The sequence below is a fragment of the Heteronotia binoei genome, chromosome 19, assembly GCF_032191835.1.
Source record: "Heteronotia binoei isolate CCM8104 ecotype False Entrance Well chromosome 19, APGP_CSIRO_Hbin_v1, whole genome shotgun sequence".
Classification (NCBI taxonomy): domain Eukaryota; kingdom Metazoa; phylum Chordata; class Lepidosauria; order Squamata; family Gekkonidae; genus Heteronotia; species Heteronotia binoei.
Window position 1 is genome coordinate 13,955,659 of NC_083241.1, and position 25,579 is coordinate 13,981,237.

General features: G+C 46.3%; 1 protein-coding gene across 1 annotated transcript in view; it reads left to right on the forward strand.

Moving 5' to 3' along the window:
• PLEKHO2 (pleckstrin homology domain containing O2) overlaps positions 1–25,579 on the forward strand; it is a 130,590-nt gene that overhangs the window by 92,975 nt on the left and 12,036 nt on the right. The window contains exons 4-5 of the mRNA XM_060260373.1: positions 10,213–10,365; positions 17,213–17,329. Coding sequence (XP_060116356.1) covers positions 10,213–10,365; positions 17,213–17,329 — 270 coding nt within the window. The remainder of the gene's footprint in view (positions 1–10,212; positions 10,366–17,212; positions 17,330–25,579) is intronic.

Below are 25,579 nucleotides of genomic sequence, written 5' to 3' on the forward strand. Positions count from 1 at the left end.
GATTCTCTTCCCAAAGGACTTTAGGAAAATCAGTTCCGTGAGGAAGTTTAGGGATCTGTAAAGGAATTCACAACACCTTCAACCAACAGTGCAGTTCTGAGCAGAGTCATACGCTTCTCAGTCTGTTAACTTTAAAGGACTTTGAAGGGAGCGAGTCTGTCTAGAATTGCCCTGCAAGCAACAGTTCCCTTCCCAGGATTCTTTGAGGCAAGCCGTGACAGTTAAACTGGTTTCGCCCATATAAGTTTGTAGGCTAGCCTATGCCCTTCTGTCACTTAATGCTAATAATTTTGGGGGGGTCCATATGGCTGTGTGCTCAGGGATGAAGTTGGGAGTTATTGTGCGGTTGAAGGGGGTGAATGATACTGGATTAATTAATGCAGCGTGCAAACTGATCACTTGATACCCAGGCTGGGTTGACTTTCTGTCCCTTAGAAAGCAAGGAATGCAAGTGCCACCTTGATGCCTAGTTCAGTTTTTTCATCCGTGGCTGCACAGATGCCTCTGGAAAGCTCTTCAGAGGAGCATGAAGGTGAAAGTCCCGGGCTGTTGTTGGTTCCTGTCATTTGAAATCCAGAGATATATAAGAACATAAGAGAAGCCATGTTGGATCAGGCCAACGGCCCATCCAGTCCAACACTCTGTCACACAGTGGTCAAAAATTTATATATATATATATATACACACACACACTGTGGCTAATAGCCACTGATGGACCTCTGCTCCATATTTTTATCTAACCCTCTCTTGAAGCTGGCTATGCCTGTAGCCACCACCACCTCCTGTGGCAGTGAATTCCACATGTTAATCACCCTTTGGGTGAAGAAGTACCTTCTTTTATCCGTTCTAACCCGACTGCTCAGCAATTTCATTGAATGCCCACGAGTTCTTGTATTGTGAGAAAGGGAAAAAAGTACTTCTTTTGCTACCTTTTCCATCCCATGCATAATCTTGTAAATCTCTATCATGTACTCCTGAATAAGGATGGTTCCATTTATTGTGCTCTCTCTCCAGTGTTCTTGCTTTAAGCAGCATCCAAAATAAACCTAAGAAAAGCACCATAAAAGTTAACAATTAAAACTCCAGTGTTCTTGCTTTAAGCAGCCAGTTTGGCACAGTGGTTAAGTGTGCGGACTCTTATCTGGGAGAACCCAGTTTAATTCCCCACTCCTCCACTTGCAGCTGCTGGAATGGCCTTGGGTCAGCCATAGCCTCTCTCAGAGCTTGTCCTTAAAAGGGCAGCTGCTGTGAAAGCTCTCTCAGCCCCACAGGGTGTCTGTTGTGGGGGGAGGGAGATAAAGGAGATAGCGAGCCACTCTTGAGTGGAGGGTGGAATAGAAATCCAATGTCGTCATCTTCTTCAAAATAAAACCTAAGAAAAACACCGTAAAAGTTAACAATTAAAACTCAGCCAGGGCTGAAGAAGCCCTGACTTGAACGGTCCTGGCTACCCAGATGTTGGAAGCTGAGTTGTGTTGACCGTGGTTAAAACTTGGATGGGACACCCCCAAGAATATCCAGGATTACTGTGCAGAGGCAGGCAATGGCAAACCAGCTGTGTTCGTCTTTGTCTTGAAAACCCTACAAGGGTCACCATAAGTCCTCTGTGACTTGACGGCACTTTCCACCACCAAGGTGTAAAATCAATGAGCAGTTTTAAAAGAGTCTCCTGACAGTTTTTAGCAAAAGCAGACTATGAAATATGATGTTAAGAGTTCAACTAACTAAAAGCCTAGGGGAAAAGAAATATTTTGTTCTGGTACCTAAAAAGAGAGCAGGACAGGCACCAACCAAGCCTCAAGGGGGAAGGCATTCCAAAGGCAAGGAGCCACCACCAAAAAAGCCCTGCCTTTGGTTGCCATCTTGCTCACCTCTTTAAGTGGGATCAGACAAGGACTTAATTAGTGAGCTGGACTATATGGGAGGAGGTTGCTAGTAATAGCCATGGATTTAAGCAGCATCCAAAATAAACCTAAGAAAAACACCATAAAAGTTAACAATTAAAACTCCAGTGTTCTTGCTTTAAGCAGCTAGTTTGGTGTAGTGGTTAAGTGCATGGACTCTTATCTGGGAGAACCGAGTTTAATTCCCCACTCCTCCACTTGCAGCTGCTGGAATGGCCTTGGGTCAGCCATAGCCTCTCACAGAGCTTGTCCTTGAAACGGCAGCTGCTGTGAAAGCTCTCTCAGCCCCACAGGGTGTCTGTTGTGGGGGAGGGAGATAAAGGAGATAGCAAGCCACTCTGAGTGGAGGGTGAAATAGAAATCCAATGTCATCATCTTAAAAATAAAAATAAAATATATAGCCATCTTTAAAAACCATCCCGGGGCTCAGTTGTACCAGTTTCACCTGTGTTTATTTTAGAGACACACACACGCACACGCACACACACACATATTTCAAATGGGAACTGCTGTATCAAGGGAAAGTATGGCACAGGGAAAACGTAACTCTTTTCTCCCCTTGCCTTTTTCTAACTGGAAGAAGCCAACTCCTAAGTGACTTACTTTTTTGTAAAAAATGTAGAGGTACACTTGTATTTATCTCTCTCTCGCAATTTAGAAGGCGCTTTTCCCAGTGGGAAAACAGCAAGGGAGGAAAGGGTTAAATGTTTTCCTTCTTTCCTTGATAGAGCAATCATAAGGGTCTCCTTTGCAAAAAAAAAAAAGGAAAAAAAAGATTAGGAAATCTTGACTGTGGCTGACCCCTCAGCAAACAGCCATCTCTGCTTCTTATTTCCTTCTCACATTCCTCTCTCTTTCCTTAGCTCAGGTGATGTTTCGTGCTAAATTTTGTTGCAGATTGTGCAGATTCAGTAGCCTCCAGCTTCTCGGATGGAAAACACAGTAAATGTCAAAAATGCTCATTTTCTAATAACCTGGTACAGTTGTGTTGCACATCTGAAATATAGCTCTTGCATGGAATTTTTTTTTTTGAAAAGGATTGAGAGTAGAATATAGGAATGTATAAAGGCAAAGAGCCAGTTTGGTGTGGTGGTTAAGTGTGTGGACTCTTATCTGGGAGAACCAGGTTTGATACCCTACTTTTCCACTTGCAGCTGCTGGAATGGCCTTGGGGCGTCTATAGAGCAGAGCTGTCCTTGAAAGTGCAGCTTCTGAGAGAACTCTCTCAGCCCCACCCACCTCACAGGGTGCCTGAGTCTCTGATTCAGAGAGAAGGGCAGGGTATAAATCTGCAATCGTCTTCTCCTCCGCCTTCTTCTCCCCCTCCCCCATTGTCTGTGTTGCATTACTGAGAAAAGCAGACACATTTTGAGGTGGGATAATGGACTGTAATACACCCCACACTTTTTATAAAATGCTTCCTTATGTGAACAAATCTCCCTGAAAGCAGGAAAAGTTGCATATGAGGGAGTAAGCCCAGTGCAAGCTTTCCTGTTTTGCTAGTTTTGGAGGGAGTTCTTGAGCAGTCAAAAATGGCATCCTGTATTTGAATGTTTGGCTACCACACATTTTGTGGTATGTGTGTGTCAGGTCTCAGAGTTGCTGTGTGGCCACAAGGATTGTCTGTTGCTTCCATCATCGCCTCTGCGATTGTGTTCTCACAGGCAGTAGCATATCCACATGGGAGTTTTGTGTGCGCTTTCCTCCATCAGTCACCATTTTCCCTGTGTGTGCATATGTACATCCACCATGCCACCTATAATCAGTAACTGGTATTGCTGGGAACTTAGAAGACCTAGTACAGGGGTATCAAACATGCGGCCTGGGGCGTGGGCGGCAAATCAGGCCTCTGGAGGGATCTTATCAGACCCATGAGCAAATCAAAAGTAGGTTTGCAACTTACAGATACACACCTGAACAGCATTCTCAAGACTGGTACAGCACAGACATTGTCACCAGTTTTTGATGCAATAATTCAGAACAAGAAGTGTCAGTTATCAGAAACTGTCAAATAAACAAAATATTGCAGGAGTACTAATGTTTTAAGCATGTTTTATTTTTAAGTTTTTCAAAAAGAAATCTTTAATTGTTTGCGTCCACTACCTAGCATTACATTTTTATGACGCACGTGGCCTGGCCCAACAAGGTCTCATTTATGTCAGATCTGTCCCTCGTAACAAATGAGTTCAAAACCCCTGACCTAGTAGATTGCGGCAAGAGACAGTTATTATGTTATTGTGCTATAGCTCAATTATCAAGCCAGTTTGGTGTAGTGGTTAAGAGCAGTGGACTCTAATCTGGAGAACCAGGTTTGATTCTCCACTCTTCTGTATACAGCCAGCTGGGTGATCTTGGGTCAGTCACAGTTCTCTGAGAGCTCTCTCAGCCCCATCTACCTCACAGGATGTCTGTTGTGGGGAGAGGAAGGGAAGGGGATTGTAAGCTGCTCTGAGACTCCAAATGAAGGCTGGGGTATAAATACAGTCTCTTCCTCCTCCTTTGATTTTAAAAAGCTATTGAAAAAAGCCTTGAGTGTTGCAGAGGGGAAAATGGTAGCCATGCTAGGCATATGGAGGGAAGATGGCATTGATGTGGGTGGAACCTTTGAAAAGGCAGCTTCCTTGGGCTGTGTTCTTTTCAGAAAGATCATACCAAGACAAATTTGAGGTGGGGGGAAATGTACTTAGGGATATTATAATAACTTCAGTGGTGAACATTTGGGCAGCACCACAGAACTCATAGAGTGTCTGCCTTAAAAAAAATCCCTTCGTGCAGTAAAGTTCCTTTCAGGTAATCATCTAGCTTAACCAGGTGAGCATAGCTTTCTCCCAGGTGTGCTAGTTTGACCGCATGCAGAGAGATTACAGATTTCTGCAAAGTATCCCGAAGTGAAATTCTCCCACGTGCAAACCGACAGAGACCTGTCCGGAATTTTATCACCTCATCCTGTGTGGTGTGTAATGCGGGTCAGCCCACTGTGCATAATTCCCATTGTCAGAGGATTGCATTTCTTAATACAGATGTGCTCCAGCCAGCATGGTGATGAAAAGGATAGAGTTTATTTTCCATGCAGATGTGTGTGTGAGGGACCATGGCTCAGTGGTAGATTATCTGCTTTGCTTGCAGGGGGTCTCGGGTTCAATCCTCAGCATCTCCAATTAAAAGAATCAGATAGTAGGCAAGACCTTTGTCTGAGGCACTGGCGAACCGCTGCCAGTCTAAGTAGACAATATTGTCCTTGAAGGACTGATGGTCTGATTACATGGTCATGCAGTGCCTTGACAAAGGACGTTTATTTAATCTGTGTCAGAGAGTACCAGTTTCAAGGCAGCACCTCTGCTTTCAAAGATATCGCTCTTTCTCCCAGTCCCTCAATCTGTGGTAGACCACTACCAAAAAAAGGATCAAGTGTGAATAGAGATGGCTGATCTCAGTGGCTTTAAACAGAGGCTAGATGGCCATCTGACAGCAATACTGATCCTGTGAATTTAGGGGGAGGTATTTGTGAGTTTCCTGCATTGAGAGCCAGTTTGGTGTAGTGGTTAAGTGATTCCCCACTCCTCCACTTGCAGCTGCTGGAATGGCCTTGAGTCAGCCATAGCTCTGGCAGAGCTGTCCTTGAAAGGGCATCTGCTATGAGAGCCCTCTCAGCCCCACCCACCTCACAGGGTGTCTGTTGTGGGGAGAGAAGATGTAGGAGACTGTAAGCCACTCTGAGTCTCTGATTCAGAGAGAAAGGCAGGGTATAAATCTGCAGTCTTCTTCATTGTGCAGGGGGTTGGACTAGATGACCCTGAAGGTCCCTTCCAACTCTGTGATTCTATGACTAGAAGCACTTTATTTTTGATGGTTTTGCGGGCCTCTGTAAATAGCAATTCAGAAAGGGGTTGCATCATTGGAGATGAACGTGCAAAGCTATTCTTTTCGGAATTCTTACTGAATGAAGGTCAAGCTAGAGGGGACGCTTGGAGCTCCAGTGCATTTTTTTTCTTTGTAAGCGCATGTGAGGCCCCATTCAAATTTAGAGTCCTTTCCCCCTGGCATGTTTGTGAGCTGTAAGAGCCCCACAGAAACCGGGCTTTACAAAGAAGCAAGCAATGTCCTGAAAACTCAGGGGCTGTGGCATTTGATCCCTGTGCGAAAGAGGTCATAGTTAGATTTCTGAAAGACACATCCGAGGAGGCTTCAGCATCTGACGGTTGCCTGTATTCGTTCAAGAGCTGAAATCTACAGGAAGTGTCAAATTTAGCAAGGCTCCGCTTCCTGGTATCTTCAGAAGCCTGCTTTAGATTTTATTTTTAAGCTGATAAAGAATTGCTCTCACATCCTTACCAGAAACGATTTGAATTGAAGGAAGTTCTAAACCATGAACTTTTTCAACTCCACTGAGATGTGGTTAAAGTCAAGACAGATCACCTCTGGAAAGTCCCATGGAGAATGGATTTGGAATTCTGCATTAATGTATTAGAATAGTTGTTTAGGTGCCTGAATAGCCTTAGCTCATTTAAAACTCAGAAGCTAAGCTGGCTGTATCCTGGTTTGTCCTTGGAGGGGAGACCATTAAGAAAATCCAGAGTTGCTTTACAGAGACAGGTAATGGCAAACGGCTTTAGCTCATTCGTCTCATGCCTTGAAAACCTTATGAGAAGTTGCCATAAATTGGTTGTAACTTGACAACACTTAATGATAACAGAATAGTTATCTCTTGGGTTTTGTAAAAAGAAATTGAGCTTTCTGGAGTTTAAAGTAAGTTTGCCAGATCTCATCATTGCTTTATTACAGTACGTAACGAGCACAAAACAGTCCAGACATACTAAAAAACAGTATCAATATATAACCATAATAATGTAAGGTTTAGAAGTCAGTGTAAAAATGGAACAATAATGAAGCATTTACAAATAATGAAATAAAATATCTTAGAACCCATATCACACCTTTACACACTGTTTACGAATTCTGTAGGCTGCTGCTAGATATTTGGCACACGCCAACATGGCCTCTAGATTAGAGCCTGAAAGAAGCATGTTGCTTATTACAGTGTTCGAGAAACCTGAAAATCTTTCCTGGACAGGTTGTATTAATCTAGCACGTATTTGGTTGTAATAAGTACAACTAAATAGAATATGTGTGATTGTATCCACTTCTCCAGTACCGCACTGGCAGGCCCGCTCAGCCGTTGGTGTCTTTCTGTAGCAGCCCACTACCATCTCTGAGGGAAAGATATTACAGTGGGCCATAGAAAAGGCGCTTCTATGAGATGGAATGTCTAAATTCGACAAGTATGAGGCTGGGGAGAGGTTGCCAGATCTGGGTTAGGAAGTACCTGGAGATTTTGGGGGTGGAGTCTGAGGAGGGTGGGGTTTAGGGAGGGGAAGAACTTCAGTGGGATATAATGCCACAGAGTCTGCCTTCCAAAGTGGCCATTTTCTCCAGATTAACTGATACCTGTCGTGTGGAAATCATATAATCTCACGAGATCTCCAGCTAGCAACTGGAGGTTAGCAACTCTAGGAGCTCCTTAGTTCATGTTACTGATAATCTGACCAAAGATGTTCATTATTCCCATCTAATGGCCATTTCAGCATGTCACTTTCTTCTTTCTTTCTGTGGTGAGGACGCCTCTCGACAGTTTTAGTCCAATTGAACTCTTGTCTCCAGAATGTTTTCATTCGTTAGTCTGATGCATGAAAGGGAGATGTGTCAGCTGTCAGAGCTGTAAAGTTTACAGGCATTCCTCCTTTTGGCACTAACCAGGGATTGCAAGACTTTCAGTTAAAAATTTAAAAAAAAACCCCACTGTGAAAGACGCTCTTTGCTCTGGAAAACAGAAGCTTCTTTTCTCATGAGGAGAAAAGCCTCTGCATTTAGGGTGTATTTCTCCTAAAGGGCTCGGGAAGCTTGGCCAGCCCTGCCGGTTATGGGCTTTTATGAGAGTTGTTAGGAGCATACCTGGCTGATGTGAAAACCTTCAGAAGGCAGATCTTATTAAAAATGGAGGAGAAAAAAAAGTCTGGGTGTGACATAGAAAAACCAAAGCATTGCGATCAGGATAGAACACATTTTCTGTATCTCCATGTTGTCGAACAAGACCTTGATTTATTGTTATTCATTAATTTTGTTTACTTCATTAATACCCTGCCCTTTTTTCCAATTGAGACCCAAGCAGGTTTACATTATTATCTTCTCCTCTGTTTATCCTCACAACAACCCTGTGAGGTAGGCTAGGCTGAGAGTGTGTGACTGGCCCAAAATCTCCCATTCAGCTGCCATGGCAGAATGGGGATTTGAACCTGGGTGTCCCTAGCCCAACACGCTGTAGCCCGAAACTATAACCCAGAAGTGTCGAACTCATTTGTTATAAGGGCCGAATCTGACATAAATGGCACCTTGTTGGACCGGACTATGTGTGCCATAAAATGTAACATGAGGTACCGAAGATATCAATTTGTAAAGATTATTTCAGATGCTGAATGGCAATAGGCTTTGTTGGATTAGGTGTGATATGCAGAGGGGTAGTAAGCATGGAGATATCATCATAGGTAATGAGACCTAGGTCTCAATATGGTCCAGGAGGATTCAGTTGAGGAGGATACAAAGAATAAATGGACATAACTCTGAAGAAGGGAGCATTGAGTCATGAAAGCCCCTGCGCAAACTTTGTTAGTCTTTAAGGTGCTATTGGGCTTTTACTGTTTCTACAGCTATAAAAAACCACAATATTGAAAAACCAGCGGGGAACCATTTTAACCTTCCAGGACATTCAGTTGCTGACCTAAGAGTAGCAGTTAGTTCTTTTACAAAGAAATTTCAGGTATGTTAGAATCAGGGATTGCTGAATTGCATCCTCCTGGGCTGAACTGAGATCTAGGTTTCTTCTCTCCTTACCAATGGCTGCTATTGTTATTTGGCTTCTGAAATCAATTCACTTTCCCAGATAAGTTTAGTTTAATAGATTTATATCCTGCTCTCCCCGCTGAAGCAGATGGGCTCACATTCTAGCTGTATCTGAAGAAGGGAGCAGTGACTCATGAAAGCTCATGCTCTGCCACAAATTTTGTTAGTCATTACAGTACTACTGGAAGCTTGCTTCCTTCCGCTAATAAAGATTTGCAAACTGTGCTGTTAGGGTTTTTTTCATTATTATTTTTTATCTGTTAGAACTGGAAAGGGCGATCTCTCCAAGGGAAATAACATGTTGCTTTCAGACAGGACAAAATCCACTCACTGCTCAGTGATGATAATAAAAAGTTTAGAAGGCAGGGGTGGGGTGGAGGGTTAATGTGAAGAAAGGTAGCCAGTGAGGTGGGGGGGGGGGGACACAGAGAGACCACAAACTGGAATATATGGGACCATAAATGTATTTTAAAATATTTAGCCATCTACTTCCAGCCATTAAACATGGACTCCAATCCAAGTGTTGTAATTCCTAATCAGGGTCCTTTTGAAAGAAAATAAAATCCCCGATAGGCACATAGAAATCTTTTTTAAAAGAATCTTTTAAGAATAAGTCAAAATTATTCCCCTTTAATGCCCCTTATCTCAGATGCATTGCCAATCCCCAGTTGGGGGCAGGGATCTCCTAGTTTGGAAGTTCTCCCCCCGCTTCAGGATTATCAGAAAGTTGGGGGGGGGGTGTGGAGTTTGAATGTCTGCTGGGCTCTCTGTTATACCTTATGGAGACTGGTCTCCATAGGGTATAATGGAGATTTGATCTGTGGATATCTGGGACTCTGGGGTCACTTTTTTTTGGGTAGAGGTACCAGATTTTCGGCATAGCATCTTGTGCCTTGGAACACCCCCCCCCCCCCCCACAAGTTTCAAAAAGACCAGACCAGGAGGTCCAATTCTAGACATGAACTTCAGGTGTCTGTGAGCCGCAAGGAAGGAAGGAAGGAAGATGGAGGAGGGAGGGAGAGGTAGAAAGAAAGCAACTTTAAATACACTATACAAGCCACCAGCTGGCTTAACTTTGATAAGTAATTTAAAGAGAGAAGTCCCTTCTCAAAGCCAGCTAATGAGGCTTCAAGAGCCACACAATATGTGTGAAAGAGCCACATGTGGCTTCTGAGCCACAGTTTGGCCACCCCTGCTCTAGGGTCTTGGGCTGAGGTCTAGGCTGTGCAGCTCCACTTTCTGATACTCCTTTTTGGAGTAGCTCCAAGAAAGCTGTGGTTATTGTGTTTGTGCATGGTTCTCTCGTGTTTGTGCATGGCAAAATAAGGCAGAATTTGTAGAATGGACCAGGAGGCTGGGGCTGGAGTTTTGAAAGGCTAACTTCCTGCTTTCTTTCCTCTTGGTTCCTCTCTAGGGTGTGAAGGAGGAGCTTCCCGAGAAACCAAAATGTGCATCTACCGCAGACAAGGTGGGCTGGATAAAAAAGAATAGCGGAGGGATCTTGGGACTCTGGAAAGAACGGTACATCCTGCTCTGCAAAAGTCAGCTCTTGATGTATGAAGATGAGGTAAGATTAGTAAAGAGACCCCCCCAAGGGAAAGGGGTCAAATGCTGGCTGGGTGATGTTGAGATAAATTAGATGTTCCCCTTTTTCCCTGGAAATCAGGTCTTTTGGTGAGATGAATTCCAGGAGTGATAACTGGAGAATTCCCATTTTCCTTCACTACTGTTCTTTGAGCAGCCTTGTGGCGCAGAGTGGTAAAGCTGCAGTACTGCAGTCCAAACACTCTGCTCACGACTTGAGTTCGATCCCGGCAGAAGGTGGATTCAGGTAGCTGGCTCAAGGTTGACTCAGCCTTCCATCCTTCCGAGGTCGATAAAATGAGTACCCAGCTTGCTAGGGGGAAAAGTGTAGATGACTGGGGAAGTCAATGGCAAACCACCCTGTAAAAAAGTCTGCCGTGAAAACGTGATGTGACATCACCCCAGAGTTGGAAACTATTGGTGCTTGCACAGGGGACTAGCTTTACCTTTTACTGTTCTTTACCTGAAAGAAAGACTCATTTATTTCTTCGATTCCTTTATATCCTGCCTTTCTCCTGAGCTGGTTCTAAAGTGGCTTGCATCATTCTCCTCCCCTCTGTTTTATCCCCACAACAGCCTTGTGAGGTAGGTTAGGCAGAGAGTATAACTAGCTCAGGGTCAGCCAGCGAGCTTCCCATGGCAGAGTTGGGATTCGAACCTGGGTCTCTGAGATCCTAGTCTGATCTTCTAACAGATATCCCCTGAATGTAGGATGACCCAAAATATAGGGTGGGACCCTTAAATAAATTTATACACAGAAGGTTTTTTTATTTGTACAAATTTGTGACTTATATGTGAATAAGACCCTCTTGACTTTTTGTTGATGACACACCTAGGGGAAAAAGCGACATAGTCTCCTTTTTAGGTAAATATAGTAAATTCACAGGTACCTCCTGGCAACTGTCAGGGGATGGGGAGGGGACTTAATCAGGAGCAGCAGGGAGGCCTATCCAACCTACAATGGCGTGTCTATGCCACTGGCCATGTGACCCGGAAGTGATACTTCACTTACAGGATGCCAGGGCAAAAACTCTATGGTAAATTTGCCTTCTGCCATATAGTTTTTGCACTGAATAAGGGATGAGGGCAGCTGCCTCCCTGGTGGTGGTGAAAAACGCCGTCAAGTCACAGCTGACTAATGGAGACTGGGTGGTGTTTTCAAGGCAAGAGTCGTTCAGAGGTGGTTTGCCATTTCCTGCCTTTGTATCACGCCCCTGGTATTCCTTGGAGGTCTCCCATCCAAATACCACTTGGGGCCAAACCTGCTTAGCTTCCGAGATCTGAGAAGATCGGGCTAGCCTGGGCTTTCCAGGACAGGGCAGCTGCATCCGTCCTGCGTGCCAACAAAAAGCTTTGGGTCACCCCCAAATCTTGCACCCCAGACTTTTATGGGGTGCAACAACCCATAGTCAGTGCTTCATTTTGTCCTAGGAGCACCCTGTTTTGGAGACATTAGTGCTCAAACAAATCTATGAGCAGTGGTCCATGTCCCCCTGTGTGACACTGTCCCCAGAGTCTGGGGGAAGAAGTGATGGATTAAGAAGAAGAAGAAATTGGATTTATAGCACATCCTCCATTCCAAATCTCAGAGTCTCAGAGCAGCTCACAATCTCCTTTATCTTCCTTCCCCATAACAGACACCCTGTGAGGTGGGTGGGGCTGAGAGATCTCTCTCAGAAGCTGCCTTTTCAAGGACAACTCTGTGAGAGCTATGGCTGACCCAAGGCCATCCCAGCAGGTGCAAGTGGAGGAGTGGGGAATCAAACCCGGCTCTCCCAGATAAGAGTCCGCACACTTCACCACTACACCAAACTGGCTCTCAAGAGTGAGCCAGAGATTGTGTTTTGGGGGTACAGCTGCCCCCAGTTTCTTAACTTGCATTTCATCCTTGGGGCTCCTCGTTTTGGAGCCATTGATGCTAATAATGGCTTTGGACCTGGGTGAAATACATATTCTCTACAGGGCACAGCTGTCTGAGTGGGGATTCCAGTTGCCAACTGCGGGTTAGGAAATTCCTGGAAATTTTGGGGTGGAGCCTAGAACAAAAACTATAAAAATACATAAAAGGCCATGAATTAAAACCACAATTTAAAACTGCTGATAGGCGGGCGGTATTGGAAAGTGAGTTCAGCCAGCTCTGAATCAACCAAGAACACTTTATTGCCAGAAGAAACGGTCACAGACAAGCACAGACACTTCACTCATTATGCACACTCTGGCCATGGTTAATCATACCCCCTGTCAGGCAACAGTTACTCCTATTGGCTCACTCCAGAATCTTTTATTTGCATCTCTTTGTTACAAGTTGTTGCATGGCTAGCATCCTGATTAGTCAGTTCTTCCAGGCTTCAGGATCCTGGTTTGCAAGGAGTGCCTGTCTCAAACTCAGGTAACAATAACCCAGTGGGATGCAATATGTAACACAGCAAATACATAATGGGTGGTGGTGGGGGATTAATCAGAGGCTGTCCTGAATAAAACCATCTTCACCTGCAGTGTGTGGTTTAATAGCACTTTGGAGATTACAGAAAGTGGGGCATGGCTGGGGTTGTATGATTTCGGGTACTGCAGAACTGCTTTCAGGGTGCAAGGCTTTTGAAGTATCATCAGGAGTTGTAGTGAGATTTGCAAAGAAGGATCCAGAAGCTGTGAGTAAGGAGCTGGGAACCAACTTTGGCCTCATAGAAGATGGCAGGGATTGAACCTAGGACTTCTTTCATTCAACAGAGGCGTTCCACCACATGGGCACTATGCAAAAATCCACACGAGGTACCCTTTGCAATCACACGTGAAGTTGTCTTTTGCTGAATTTGATCATCTCTCTTTCGGACACCTTTCCCAACCCTGAGATCCCTTTGACTGGAGGTGCCTAGATACTGCTGAGCTCCTCTCACGTGCAGTTATGTCACAGCGGTCCCGAACTAGCGTGGTGTAGTGGTTAGAGCAGGGGTGGCCAAACTTGCTTAAAGTAAGAGCCACATAGAATCAACGTGAAGTGTTTGAGATGCGCAAGACATGGATGTCAGATGTTTGAGAGCTGCAGGACAGGCAGGCAGGCAAATAAATGGGAGGGAGGGAGACGTGGAAAGAAAGCAACTTTAACTTCAAATGAATTCTCCAAGCTGTTGACTGGCTTGGCTTGGAGAGCCACATGATATTTGTGAAAGAGCCACATGTGGCTCTTGAACCACAGTTTGACCACCCCTGGTTTAGAGTGTTGGCTGAGGATCTGGGAGCCCCTGTATTGAAATCCCACTCGGCCATGGAAGCGCTCTCTCTCATTACACTCTCAGCCTAACGTACCTCACAGGGTTATTGTGAGGTTTAAAAAGGAGGAAAGGAGAACAGTGTAGGCTGCTTTGGGTTTCCACCAGGGGGAATGGAGGGGTATAAGTGAAGGGAAGAAATAAAACAAATCAGTTTTTCAGCCGCGATTTGAGGAAGAAACAAATGCAGTGACGATAGCACGACTGCCTCTATGTACAACGGATCTCTGCACCAGCTTCCTGCCTTCTACCGGCTGCCATAGCACCTGCACAACTATTTTGGTGCTTGTGGTCTGGTGTGCAGCTTTTTCTTCTCTTGTTTTATCTGTTCCTAGGTACAAAAATTTTTTTTGTCTGCCTTAAATGGAGAGGGTGCTCCCATCTTTCTCTTTGACTGCGGACAGTCGATGCAACCATAATCCCTCTTGTTTCCATGGGTGAAGCAGATGTACTAAGCAGGAGCCTGGGCCAGATCTGAAGCCTTCGTCTTTCATTGGGTTTTTTTTTTTTGTTCCTCTCTGTAGTACCAAAAGGGGAAAAGAAACCCAATCTGAAAGTACGAAAACAGTTGTTAATAAATGAGTGTTTGTATGAAGCAAATGAAGAGGTTGGTCACAAAAGGACATTTTAGGATGTGCTTGTGTCGTTCCTGCATTAACACATTTGTGCATCTGTCTGCTGGATGCGATGGTCTGCCAGCCTCAGTTTTGAAGGCACCTCCAGGGGTAGCGTGGTATAGTGATTAGAGTGTCAGGCTAGCATCTGGGAGACCCAAATGTGAACTTCTCCTCTGTAATGGAAGCCTGCTTGGATGCCCACGGACCGGTTGGATCATTCTCCCCACTGGTTTGATGTAGTGGTTAAGAGCAGCGGACTCTAATCTGGAGAGCCGGGCTTGATTCCCCACTCCTCCTCCACACGCAGTTGCAGTTCTCTCAGAGCTGTTCCGCTCAAGAGCAGTTCTCTCAGAGCTCTCTCAGCGCCACCTACTTCACAGGGTGTCTGTTGTGGGAAGAGGAAGGGAAAGGAGATTGTAAACTGCTCTGAGACTCCAAGCGAAGGGCGGAGTATAAATCCAACCCAATAGGTCTCAGCCAATGTTCCCTCTAAGATGCAGAGTCTTGTGAGCAAAAATTCTGCTTTGTGAACTACTGGCATTAAAGTTATGAGCTACTGGCCTTGAAGTTGTGAGCTACTGGCATTAAAGTTATGAGCCACTGCATAAGTTATTGTGCTCTGGGGTCATCCTTCCGGAGCTAAGACAAAATGTGTGAGCCGGCTAAAAATCTGTGAGCTAGCTCACGCTAACTCAGCTTAGAGGGAACCCTGGTCCAACACTGTTTTTGACCCCATGGGGGTGAATGAATGTCACATCCAATAGGGAGGGAGTTCTGGTTGACTGGAAAACCACATAGGTGTTAAGAATACCCCCTCCTCCAATCTGGTGGTCAGTTTCTGGATTTTTCTGTCATGTTCTCTGATTCAAGCCTTAGTATGTGTTTTCCTTCCCTCCAGACTTGGGATTGCTGCTTTAACTCTTAGTTGTGATTCAGTTTGGTGTAATAGTGGTTAAGAGCAGAGGACTCTAATCTGGAGGACTGGGTTTGATTCCCTACTGCTCCGCTTAAAGCCAGCTGGGTGACCTTGAATCAGTCACAGCGCTCTCAGCCCCCCAAATAATAATAATAATAAGAATTGCAGATTTATACCCTGCCCTTCTCTCTGAATCAGAGTCTCAGAGCGGCTTACAATCTCCTATATCTTCTCCCCCCACAACAGACACCCTGTGATGTGGGTGGGGCTGAGAGAGCTCTGACAGAAGCTGCCCTTTCAAGGACAACCTCTGCCAGAGCTATGGCTAACCCAAGGCCATTCCAGCAGGTGCATGTGGAGGAGTGGGGAATAAGAACATAAGAGAAGCCATGTTGGATCAGGCCAATGGCCCATCCAATCCAACACTCTGTCACACAGTGGCAAAAAAAAAAATTATACACACACACACACACACACACACACATATATATATATATATATATATATATATATATATATATATATATATATATATATATATATATATATATATATACACACTGTGGCTAATAGCCACTGATGGACCTCTGCTCCATATTTTTATCTAACCCGCTCTTGAAGCTGTCTATGCTTGTAGCCGCCACCACCTCCTGTGGCAGTGAATTCCACATGTTAATCACCCTTTGAGTGAAGAAGTACTTCCTTTTATCCGTTTTAACCTGATTGGCTGGATTGTATGTCTGCATTGCAAAAGGCGTGTGAGAGGGGTGTCATAACCCGCCCCCGCCCCCAGCAAGCCCTGTACCCTCAATCTTTGGGTGAACACAAGTGCTGTTTGGAACAGCAGAGGTTGCTTAATGAATTCAAACCCCAAAGAGCCCCAGGTTTGCGCAACGCTTCCATTCTGTTCTGTTTCTAGCAAATGGCTTCTCGCAGCTTTTTTTGGGAGCCTGATGAAGCAGGTCTGGGATCAGAGCTATGCCAGTTGCATGGCACGCTCACTAGATTGTTTTGTACACATGCATATATTGATTTATATTTTATTTTATGAAATTTTCTGCCCTCTCTTTCTCTGTGTGAGGGCCCCCGAGGTGGTGAGCCATTAAACTTACATAACAAAATCACACTTTAAAACCATTCACTTCCTCCCCACCCCCAATCCAACACACTAAAATGAGAGTTGAAACATACAGACAGTTTTTTAAACATGGGAAGTTTATCAGCAGGTACCTTTTCTTCCCAGGATCTGTAGCACAGTGATCAAGTTAGGGGCTTCCAAGTCCTCTGAAATCCATTTTTATCTTCCTAGCATATTTTTGTGTATGCTGTATTTCCAAGGAGGTGCCAAAAGGTTCTAGAGTTCGGCACTGTATTCAGGTTCCTGAAATCGTTGTGCTCGTTGTTTAAAAAGAAAAGAACATGTTCCTAGTCCTTAAGGCTGCAGTCACTGGTTGCCAAGTCTAGCTTGGGAAGCACCTAGATATTTTGGGGGTGGAGCCTGGAGATAGCAGGGTTTGGGGAGGGGGGAGACCCCAGCAATGTATAGCGCCGTACAGTCCACCTTCCAAAGCAGCCGTTTTCTCCTGGGAACAGATCTCTGTTGTCACGGAGACCAGTTGTAATTCCGGGAGATTTTCAACTACCATCTGAAAGTTGGCAACTGTAATTGGTGATGTCATGGAAACCGAATAGGTCACGCAGGGTTTGGGGGTGGATTTAAGTCCCAACTGTGCTCTGCCCTTCCCACAATGAAAACTCCCTAAGCAGGGTTGCCAACTCCAGATTGAGAAATTCCTGGAGATTTGGTGATGGAGTCTGGGGAGGGTGGGGTTTGGGGAATACCATAGAGTCCAGCCGCCAAAGCAGTGATTTCCTCCAGGGGGATTGATCGCTTCATTCTGGCAACTACTTGTAATTCTGGGAGATTTCCAGATCTCACTGGGACGTTGGCAACCCTAAACTTCCACAGACATTGTGATGCTATTTTGTAAGAGACAATCAGGTTTGAGTTTTTCTCCCCTGCTTCTGTAGGACGAGCAGAAGTGCGTGGAAACCGTGGAGCTGGAAAATTATGAGAAATGCCAAGACTTGCGGGCTCTCTTGAACAGGAAACATCGCTTCATTTTAATTCGCTCTCCGGGTTACAAGGTAAGAGGACCTTTCTCTTTCTTGGTAAATCCGTTTATTTTTTTTCCCTCAGGAAGTTAATAGATTTCTTAGCGTTGAGTCCCCGCTGGCCCTCGTTGAGGAGGGATTTATTCCATATTTGGCAAGCTCCAGATCCCCTTCCAGATCTTTAAAGAATAGCTTGGCTTGGAGTGGGATGTTTAGCATTTTTTGGAATTCTGACGCAGGGTGGTGAGTGCCACCACAAAATGGCTGCCTCAAGAGGTGGAACCACACAAAGAGGCCAGTGAAGTGCAGGGGAGAAGAGGAATAATTTCTTAAAACACCCACCCCATTTTAAGAAGGATATAGACAAGCTGGAACGGGTCCAGAGGAGGGCGATGAAGATGGTGAGGGCTCTGGAGACCAAGTCCTATGAAGAAAGGGTGAAGGAGCTGGTGATGTTTAGCCTGGAGAGGAGGCGGCTGAGAGGTGATATGATTTCCTGCATTGTGCAGGGGATTGGACTAGATGACCCTGGAAGTCCCTTCCAACTCTATGATTCTGTGATCACCATCTTCAAGTACTTGAAGGGCTGCCATATAAAGTAGGGGTGGTCAACGGTAGTTCTCCAGATGTTTTTTGCCTACAACTCCCATCAGCCCCAGCCAGAATGACCAATGGCTGGGGCTGATGGGAGTTTATTTATTTATTTATTACATTAAGCTTATATCCCGCCCTCTCCGCAAGCGGACTCAGGGCGGCTCACAACATTACATTACTACCATTAAAACCAATAAAACATATAAAACATAATTACATATTTAAATTATTTAAAACCATTTCATTTCATTTCATGGTGCTGTATTAATACAATACAATGTAGGCGGTTCTGAAAATTCAGTGGTGACCACCAGTACTCTACATGGTGCTCTATATGATGTCCAGTAGCAGCTCTCTCTCAGTTAGATATCGAAGGCCTGTCGGAATAATTCGGTCTTACAGGCAAAAACATCTGGAGAGCTACCATTGGCCACCCCTAATATAGAGGATGGTTTTGGAATTATTTTCTGTGGCCCCAGAAGGTAGGACCAGAACCAGTGGGTTGAAATTAAGTAAAAAACAAAACAAACAAATAAATAAAAGTGTTTCCAGCTCAACATTAGGAAGAACTTCCTGACAGTTAAATTGGTTCCTCAGTGGAACAGGCTTCCTCAGGAGGTGATGGGCTCTCCTTCCTCTGAGGTTTTTAAGGAGAGACTAGATGGCTGTCTGACATCAATGCGGATTCTGTGAATTAGGGGGGAGGTATTTGTAAGTTTCCTGCATTGTGCAGGGGGTTGGGCTAGATGACCCTGGGGTTCCCTTCCTAGTCTATGATTCTATACCCTGGGAAAGAGATGTGAAAGAGAATAAAATGAACACGCTGGAGGCAGATGCCACTGCAACAGTGTTGTTTTAATCTGCCCAGCCAACTGGATCATCAGAAGCCAGTCAGAAGCTGTGCTGGGTAAGTGTCACATCTGGTCTCTCCCACTTTCTAAAAACATTTGGTGGGCATTGTTAGAGATATTGGTCGGCACCATGTTGGGGACCCCTGTTCTAGCCATTGCAGCACACTCAAAATATGGCTTAAAGCAGGGGTGTCAAACTCATTTGTTATGAGGGCCAGAGCTGACACAGATGAGACCTGGTTGGGCCGGGCCGTGTCAGGACAGGTCATGTTTATACCTATTTAAGATTAAGTAGCAGAGATAAAAACTTTATAAAGGACACAGACAAACACAATTAAATATATATATTTTTAAAAACTTAAAACATTAGCATTCTTTGGTCTTAAAGGTGCTTTCTTTGTATTTCTCACATGGGATCCAGGGAACTCTGGCTCTTTCTTTCCTTCCCCACGGGATGGAGGGGGGAGCCTCAGCCAATGCAATGAAGAGAGGCTTGGCTCAGTAGCTCTGCTGCGTGACTGGGGGAGCCTGGAAAAACAAGTTCTGCCTCCCTCCTTTCCTCCCCAAGGGAGGAGCCTCAGCCAATGGAGAAAACAGAGATTTTGCTCTGTAGCTCCTGTGCAATTGAGCAAGCCTTGCAAAGCAAGCTGTTCTGCAGAAGGAAGCAAGAGAGGGAGAAGGAAGCAGATGACAGCCAGTTGCTTGCGGGCCTGATAGGAGCCCTCCGGGGGCCTGATTCATCCCCCGGGCCACATGTTTGACACCCCTGTCTTAAAGCATTTAGAGATTTTTCTGGTGTGTGATGCAGAGGCAATTCTCATATTCCAAGGCAGGCCCAGTGGAAGTGCTGAGAATCTAAAATTTCATTTAAAAACAACAACCAAGTTTCTAGTCCTTATGATGCTGGAGAAGAGAGTTCTTCAGAGAAACAAGTTGTCTCATTCCTTTGCTTATCCTGTTGAAACTTTTTGTTGAGCATCAAAGCACTGGAGTGAAAAATGTGTTAAAATGTAGGAAGGTCGCTGGAGAGCCTGTGAATTTGTTTCAAGGGTGCCGAGTCTGGCTGCGAGGAGGTAGCACCTAGCCCCAACCTAGGCACACATTATACAGTGATGACCATTAAGTGTGGGTTTGTGCCATTTAGAAACCTTATAGCTGATTGACATGCTGAATGTGCTGTGCACACACACACACACACACCCAGTTGATTCCCTTTTGGCGTCTCAAATTGTGTCTTAGCAGTTGTTGCATTTTGTAAGAATGTTTGGCTCTGCCTTTTCAGGCCCTGCAGTTTGGGAGTTTTCTTTGCAGAAGTCTCTTGGCTGTTGCAATTCTGGTTTCCTCCTCCCACCTCATTAAGGGACAGAAAGGGAGGTGAAAACGGAAGGGACCAAGGTGTGGGTGAGGAAGGGACAGTCCTTTGGCTGCAACGTTTCAAGTTCGTTGAGTTCTTCCATCCCTCTTCTCTGGGCATCTGGTGATCCTGTGGGAAAGCAGATGTTTACAGATGTTCCAGCAAGCCTCTGTGAGCTGGCCGAGGTACACAACCGCAGGCCTTTTGGGGCTGTTTGAAAATTGCGGTTGTGGTAGGCGATGTTGGCAAATCATTCCCCTTCTGACCTGTGACACTCACAGCCTCTTCAGATACCTTCTTTCCCCCCCACAATTGGATTCAAGTTGCTTTTCTCCTTGACCATCAGTAGGATGAAACACCATTTGTGTACTAAAGATTACGTCAGAGGGTGTGGAATTCATTGGGTGTGGAAGGCTCAGGAGACCCATGAGACTGTTTATCTGTCTGTTGTATTGTACTGCTTCTTCCATGAAGCTCAGGAACCAAAGACACTCGGTTCTTCCCTCCCAGTTTAGTTTCACAACATCTCTGTGAAGCTAGACTGCAATGGCTGCTTGCCAGCCTCCTGTTGGGGGCCTGCAGATCTCCCGGAATGATGACTCTAGACCACAGAGATCAGTTCCCTGGCAGCAAACAGCAGCTATGGAGGGTGGATTCTAAGGCATTAGACCCTTCTGGGGCCTTTGCAGATGTATGTACAAAGCTAAGTAAATTATACAAGAGATTTTGAGTCCAGTGGCACCTTTAAAACCAACAAAAGCTTATTCAAGGTATGAACTTTGGTGTGCAAGCAAGCACACTTCCTCAGATGCATAGAAATGGAATTTAACATTTCATATAGAAGAAGAAGAATACTGCAGATTTATACCCCGCCCTTCTCTCTGAATTAGCGATTCAGCAGCTTACAATCTCCTATAACTTCTCCCCGCACAACAGACACCCTGTGAGGTGGGTGGGGCTGGAGAGGGCTCTCACAGCAGCTGCCCTTTCAAGGACAGAGTCTCAGAGTGGCCTATAATCTCCTTTCCCTTCCTCCCTCACAACAGACACCCTGTGAGGTGAGTGCGGCTGAGAGGGCTCTCACAGCAGCTGCCCTTTCAAGGACAACTCCTGCGAGAGCTATGGCTGACCCAAGGCCATTCCAGTAGCTGTAAGTGAAGGAGTGGGGAATCAAACCCGGTTCTCCCAGATAAGAGTCTGTAGAGATGCCTCTACATAGGCAAACAGCAAATTAGCATGCAACTTAATGGAGATGTTTTGACATATGCAAAGATTAAATAGCAAAACAAACTAAATGTATAGGTCATAACACACACTTGTTGTTCTTCTTCTTGTTATTATTGTTATTATTATTAATTGCATTTGATGATGATTACAAGCCCTGATGGTGTCTTTAAAGTGCTCTTATTCAGTCCTTACATCACATCAGGGGTGGGGGGATCTCCCCAAGAGGGGGTGGAGAGAAAAAAGGTGCCAGCACATATGAACTATTGCAGGGGTGGCCAACGGTAGCTCTCCAGATGTTTTTTGCCTACAACTCCCATCAGCCCCAGCCGGCATGGCCAATGGCTGGGCTGATGGGAGTTGTAGGTAGAAAACATCTGGAGAGCTACCGTTGGCCACCCCTGAACTATTATGTTCCATTTCTATGTGTCTGAAGAACTGTGCATGCACATACCATAAGAAAGCTCATACCTTGAATCAACTTTTGTTGGTCTTAAAGGACTCTGACTTTGTTCTACTGCTCCAGACCAACACAGCTGTCCAAGTAAACTGTGGTTTAGGGCCTCACATTATGAGAGACCTCTAAATACAGGGAAAAAATGGTAATTATTTTTGCGGAGGGTAATGGTATGGGGCCTCCTGAATTTGACCTAGTTTAGGGCAGGCGTAGACTGGGAAGTCAAAATGTCCCTGTGTAAGGCCCTGCACACAGAGAGAGGAGGGGAGGCGGAATAGCGGGCTTGGCGGGGGCTCCCACTCACCTTGCACAGGGTTAGGGTTGCCCCCTCTGGGTTTTGAAATACCTGGAGAGGTGAGGGTGGAGCCTGGGAGAGTGGCGTTTAGGGATGGGGAGGGACCTTGGTCAGGTATCATGCCCCTCAGTCCACCTTCCAAAGAAGCCATTTTATCCAGGAAAAGTGGAGCAGATGTTATAAATAAATAATAAATAAGTGATATATGTCGTTTGGAGATCAATTGTGATTCCTGGAGATCTCCATCCCCCTCCTGTTAAAGAGGGGCTGGCACATTGGGACTCTTCCCATTGGCTTTAGTGGCTCATCTGTGCCTGAGTTAGGGCCAGTGCTCCCTCTCAGTTAGTGTGAGCTAGCTCACAGTTTTTAAGTCACCGGCTCACACATTTTTGTCTTAGCTCAGAAAGGATGGCCTGAGAGCAGGGGTGGCCAACGGTAGCTCTCCAGATGTTTTTTTGCCTACAATTCCCATCAGCCCCAGCCAGCATGGCCAATGACTGGGGCTGATGAGAGTTGCAGGCAAAAAAACTTCTGGAGAGCTACCGTTGGCAACCCCTGCCCTAGAGCAAACTGATTTATGCAGTGTGCAGACTCCTATCAGGGAGAACCGGGTTTGATTCTCCACTCCTCCACTTGCAGCTGCTGGAATGGCCGTGGATCAGCCATAGCTCTGGCAGAGTTTGTCCTTGAAAGGGCAGCTGCTGTGAGAGCCCTCTCCAGCCCCACCCACCTCACAGGGTATCTGTTGTGCGGGAAGAAGATAAGGGAGATTGTAAGCCGCTCTGAGACTCTGATTCAGAGAGAAGGGCGGGGTATAAATTTAGGGTCTTTCTCTTCGGTGGCCAAATTGCTTGCTCGCAACTTTAATGCCAGAAGCTCACAAAGTAGAACGTTTGCTCACAAGATTCCACAGCTTAAAGGGAGCATCGGTTAAGAGCTCAGCATATTTTACTCCAGCCCCGGCCCCTTAGAGCAGGGGTCCCCAACAACCGGTCCGTGGACCAGTACCGGTCCGTGGCCTGCTAGCAACCGGGCCGCAGAGCGAGGCGGAGGCGCTGCACCACCCCCACCTGCTCAGGACCCGGGGAGACGAAAGAGGCAGCGCGGCCTCACTCAGATGATTGGCGTGGGTCTTGAAATGGGAGGAGGAAGCAGATTATTGTTAATTGCTTCCTGACCACCTAGTGGGGAGGTAGCAGAAAAAGTTCCAGTCTCCCCCCCCCCATTTAAAGACCTCCCATGGGGGGCAGGGACGGGCCACCCCCCCCCCCCCCATCGCAGTCCATGGAAAAAGTGTCTTCCATGAAACCGGTCCCTGGTGCCAAAAAGGTTGGGGGCCGCTGCCTTGGAGAAGTAGTTCTGTGATAATAATAACGTGACAGAAATGTGCCTGACAGCTGCCGAAATCCCAATCCCACCTTCGTGACAATCTTATTTCATCATCCGAGGAGGTGTTCTGCTTTCACCCTCTCCGCCGTTCAGACGTCAAGGGGCGGGGGGGGGGGGGGTCGTGCCCCGGATTGTGTAACCGCATTTGTTCCAGGCAGCCGAGAGCAAACAATCTAATCGTGGGCTCCAACAATCGAATGAATCAATGGCAAAAGCCTTCTGGGTCGCTGGCAAGGACAGGCCAGGGGTGGGGGGTGAGAATAGGCGTCAGGCGACTGGGTCACGTTGATGCTTCGCTACAGAGAGGGAGGGTGCGGGTGCGACTTCATGGAAAAATCCTGCCTGAATGGAAGGAATCGAGAGAGACCCCTCCTCGTTGTCCAAAATGACCTCCTGCTGACCCATCCGGACCCCCCCCACACACTTTCTTCAGGCTGGGATTTTGCAGCCAATCCTGTAGGATCTGGTTGTGGTCATAAGTTGCAAGCATTACTCAGCAGGCTTTATTGTGCCTTGCTTTGCCAGGACGGCTTTTTCCTGGCGCTCTCGGGACTTTGTTTATAAGGGTGACTCAGAATCAGCCGGCTCAGCTGTCGGAGAGGAGAACAGCCCGTGTCCCTCCGGGCTCTCTGCTTGGGCTGCCGAAAGTTCTTACCTTGCAGTGGGAGAGGAACTCAGGTTACGGCCGTTTGTTCTCTCGCCTCTTCCAGCCCTGTTTGCAAGGGACAGAAAGGAGGCCTTGTGCTGCCTGTAAAAATGTAGATGAGTGCAGGGCTTCTTTGGCAGCAGGAACTCCTTTGCATATTAGGCCACGCCCCCACTGATGCAGCCAATCCTCCAAGAGCTTGCAGGGTTCTAAGTACAGGGCCTACTGTCAGCTCCAGGAGGACTGGCTGCATCAGGGATGTGTGGCCTAATAGGCAAAGGAGTTCCCGCTACAAAAAAAGCTGTGGATGAGGGGCGGGTGGGATGCCATAGCTGAGACCGGAACAGAAATGAACTGGATTCAAAGAGCTTCTTCAGACAGAAGTAAACACTTGCAAAAAGATGCTGAGCTGCTGTTGGACCTAAGCAGCGTCCGTGTTTAGATCCCCCTCTATACAAGAGGGTTGACATTGCACCTAAGTTGGGAAATGCCCGGAAATTTGCTGGGGTGGAGCCTGACGAGTGCAGGGTTTGGGGAGGGGAGGGACTTCATTGGGACCGAATGCCCTTCCAGAGCCGCCATTTTCTCCAGGGGGACTGATCTCTGTTGCCTGGAGGCCAGTTGTAATAGCAGGAGATCTCCAGCCACCACCTGGAGGTTGACAACTACAGCAGCCCTACTGCCAGTGGGAGAAACGCCACAGGGGATCTCTTGCCTGCAGTCACTGATAGGGCTGCCATCTTCGTGTAGGACCGGGAGACCGCCTGGAATTAGAAATCGTCTCCAGGTTACACAGGTCAGTTCCCCTCGGGAACAAATGGCTGCTTTGGGGGTTGTATTCTGTGGTTTTATACCTCACTGAAGTCCTTCCCGTCCCTAAATCCTGCTCTATCCAGGCAGAGATGCCATCGCTCAGTTGGGAGACACTTGAAGATATGGGGCTGGAACCACAAGAGGGTGGGGTGTGGGGAGAGGAGGGATGGGGTACAATGCCAAAGAGTCCACCTTCCACAGCGGCCATTTTCTCCAGGGGAACTGGTCTCCGTTTCCTAGAGATCGGTTGTAATTCCACGAGATCTCCAGCTGCCACCTGGGGGATGGCAACTCCAGTCTGCAGCCATAAATCTCCTGGAATTTCCTAACGCAGAGTTGGCAACCATGGCACTCAGTGAGGCTGTGGGGAGGGGGGGAACAGATGTCACTGGGTTTGCCAACTTTCCGTTGCTCTCGGAGATTTCCTGGGATTACAGCTGGTCTCCAGATAGCAGAAGTCATCTTACCTGGACCGCACAGCCACTTTGGAAGTTGGCCCATTATACCCCATCGAGGTCACTTCCCTAATCCTAAAGCCCGCCCTTCTTGGAATCTCCGGGTATTTCCCAACTTGGAGTTGGCAGCCCTAGAAGTCACTCGCTTTCAATGCCACACTCAGTTTTTCTTCTCAATTATGTCGTATTGAAGTCATCACACGTG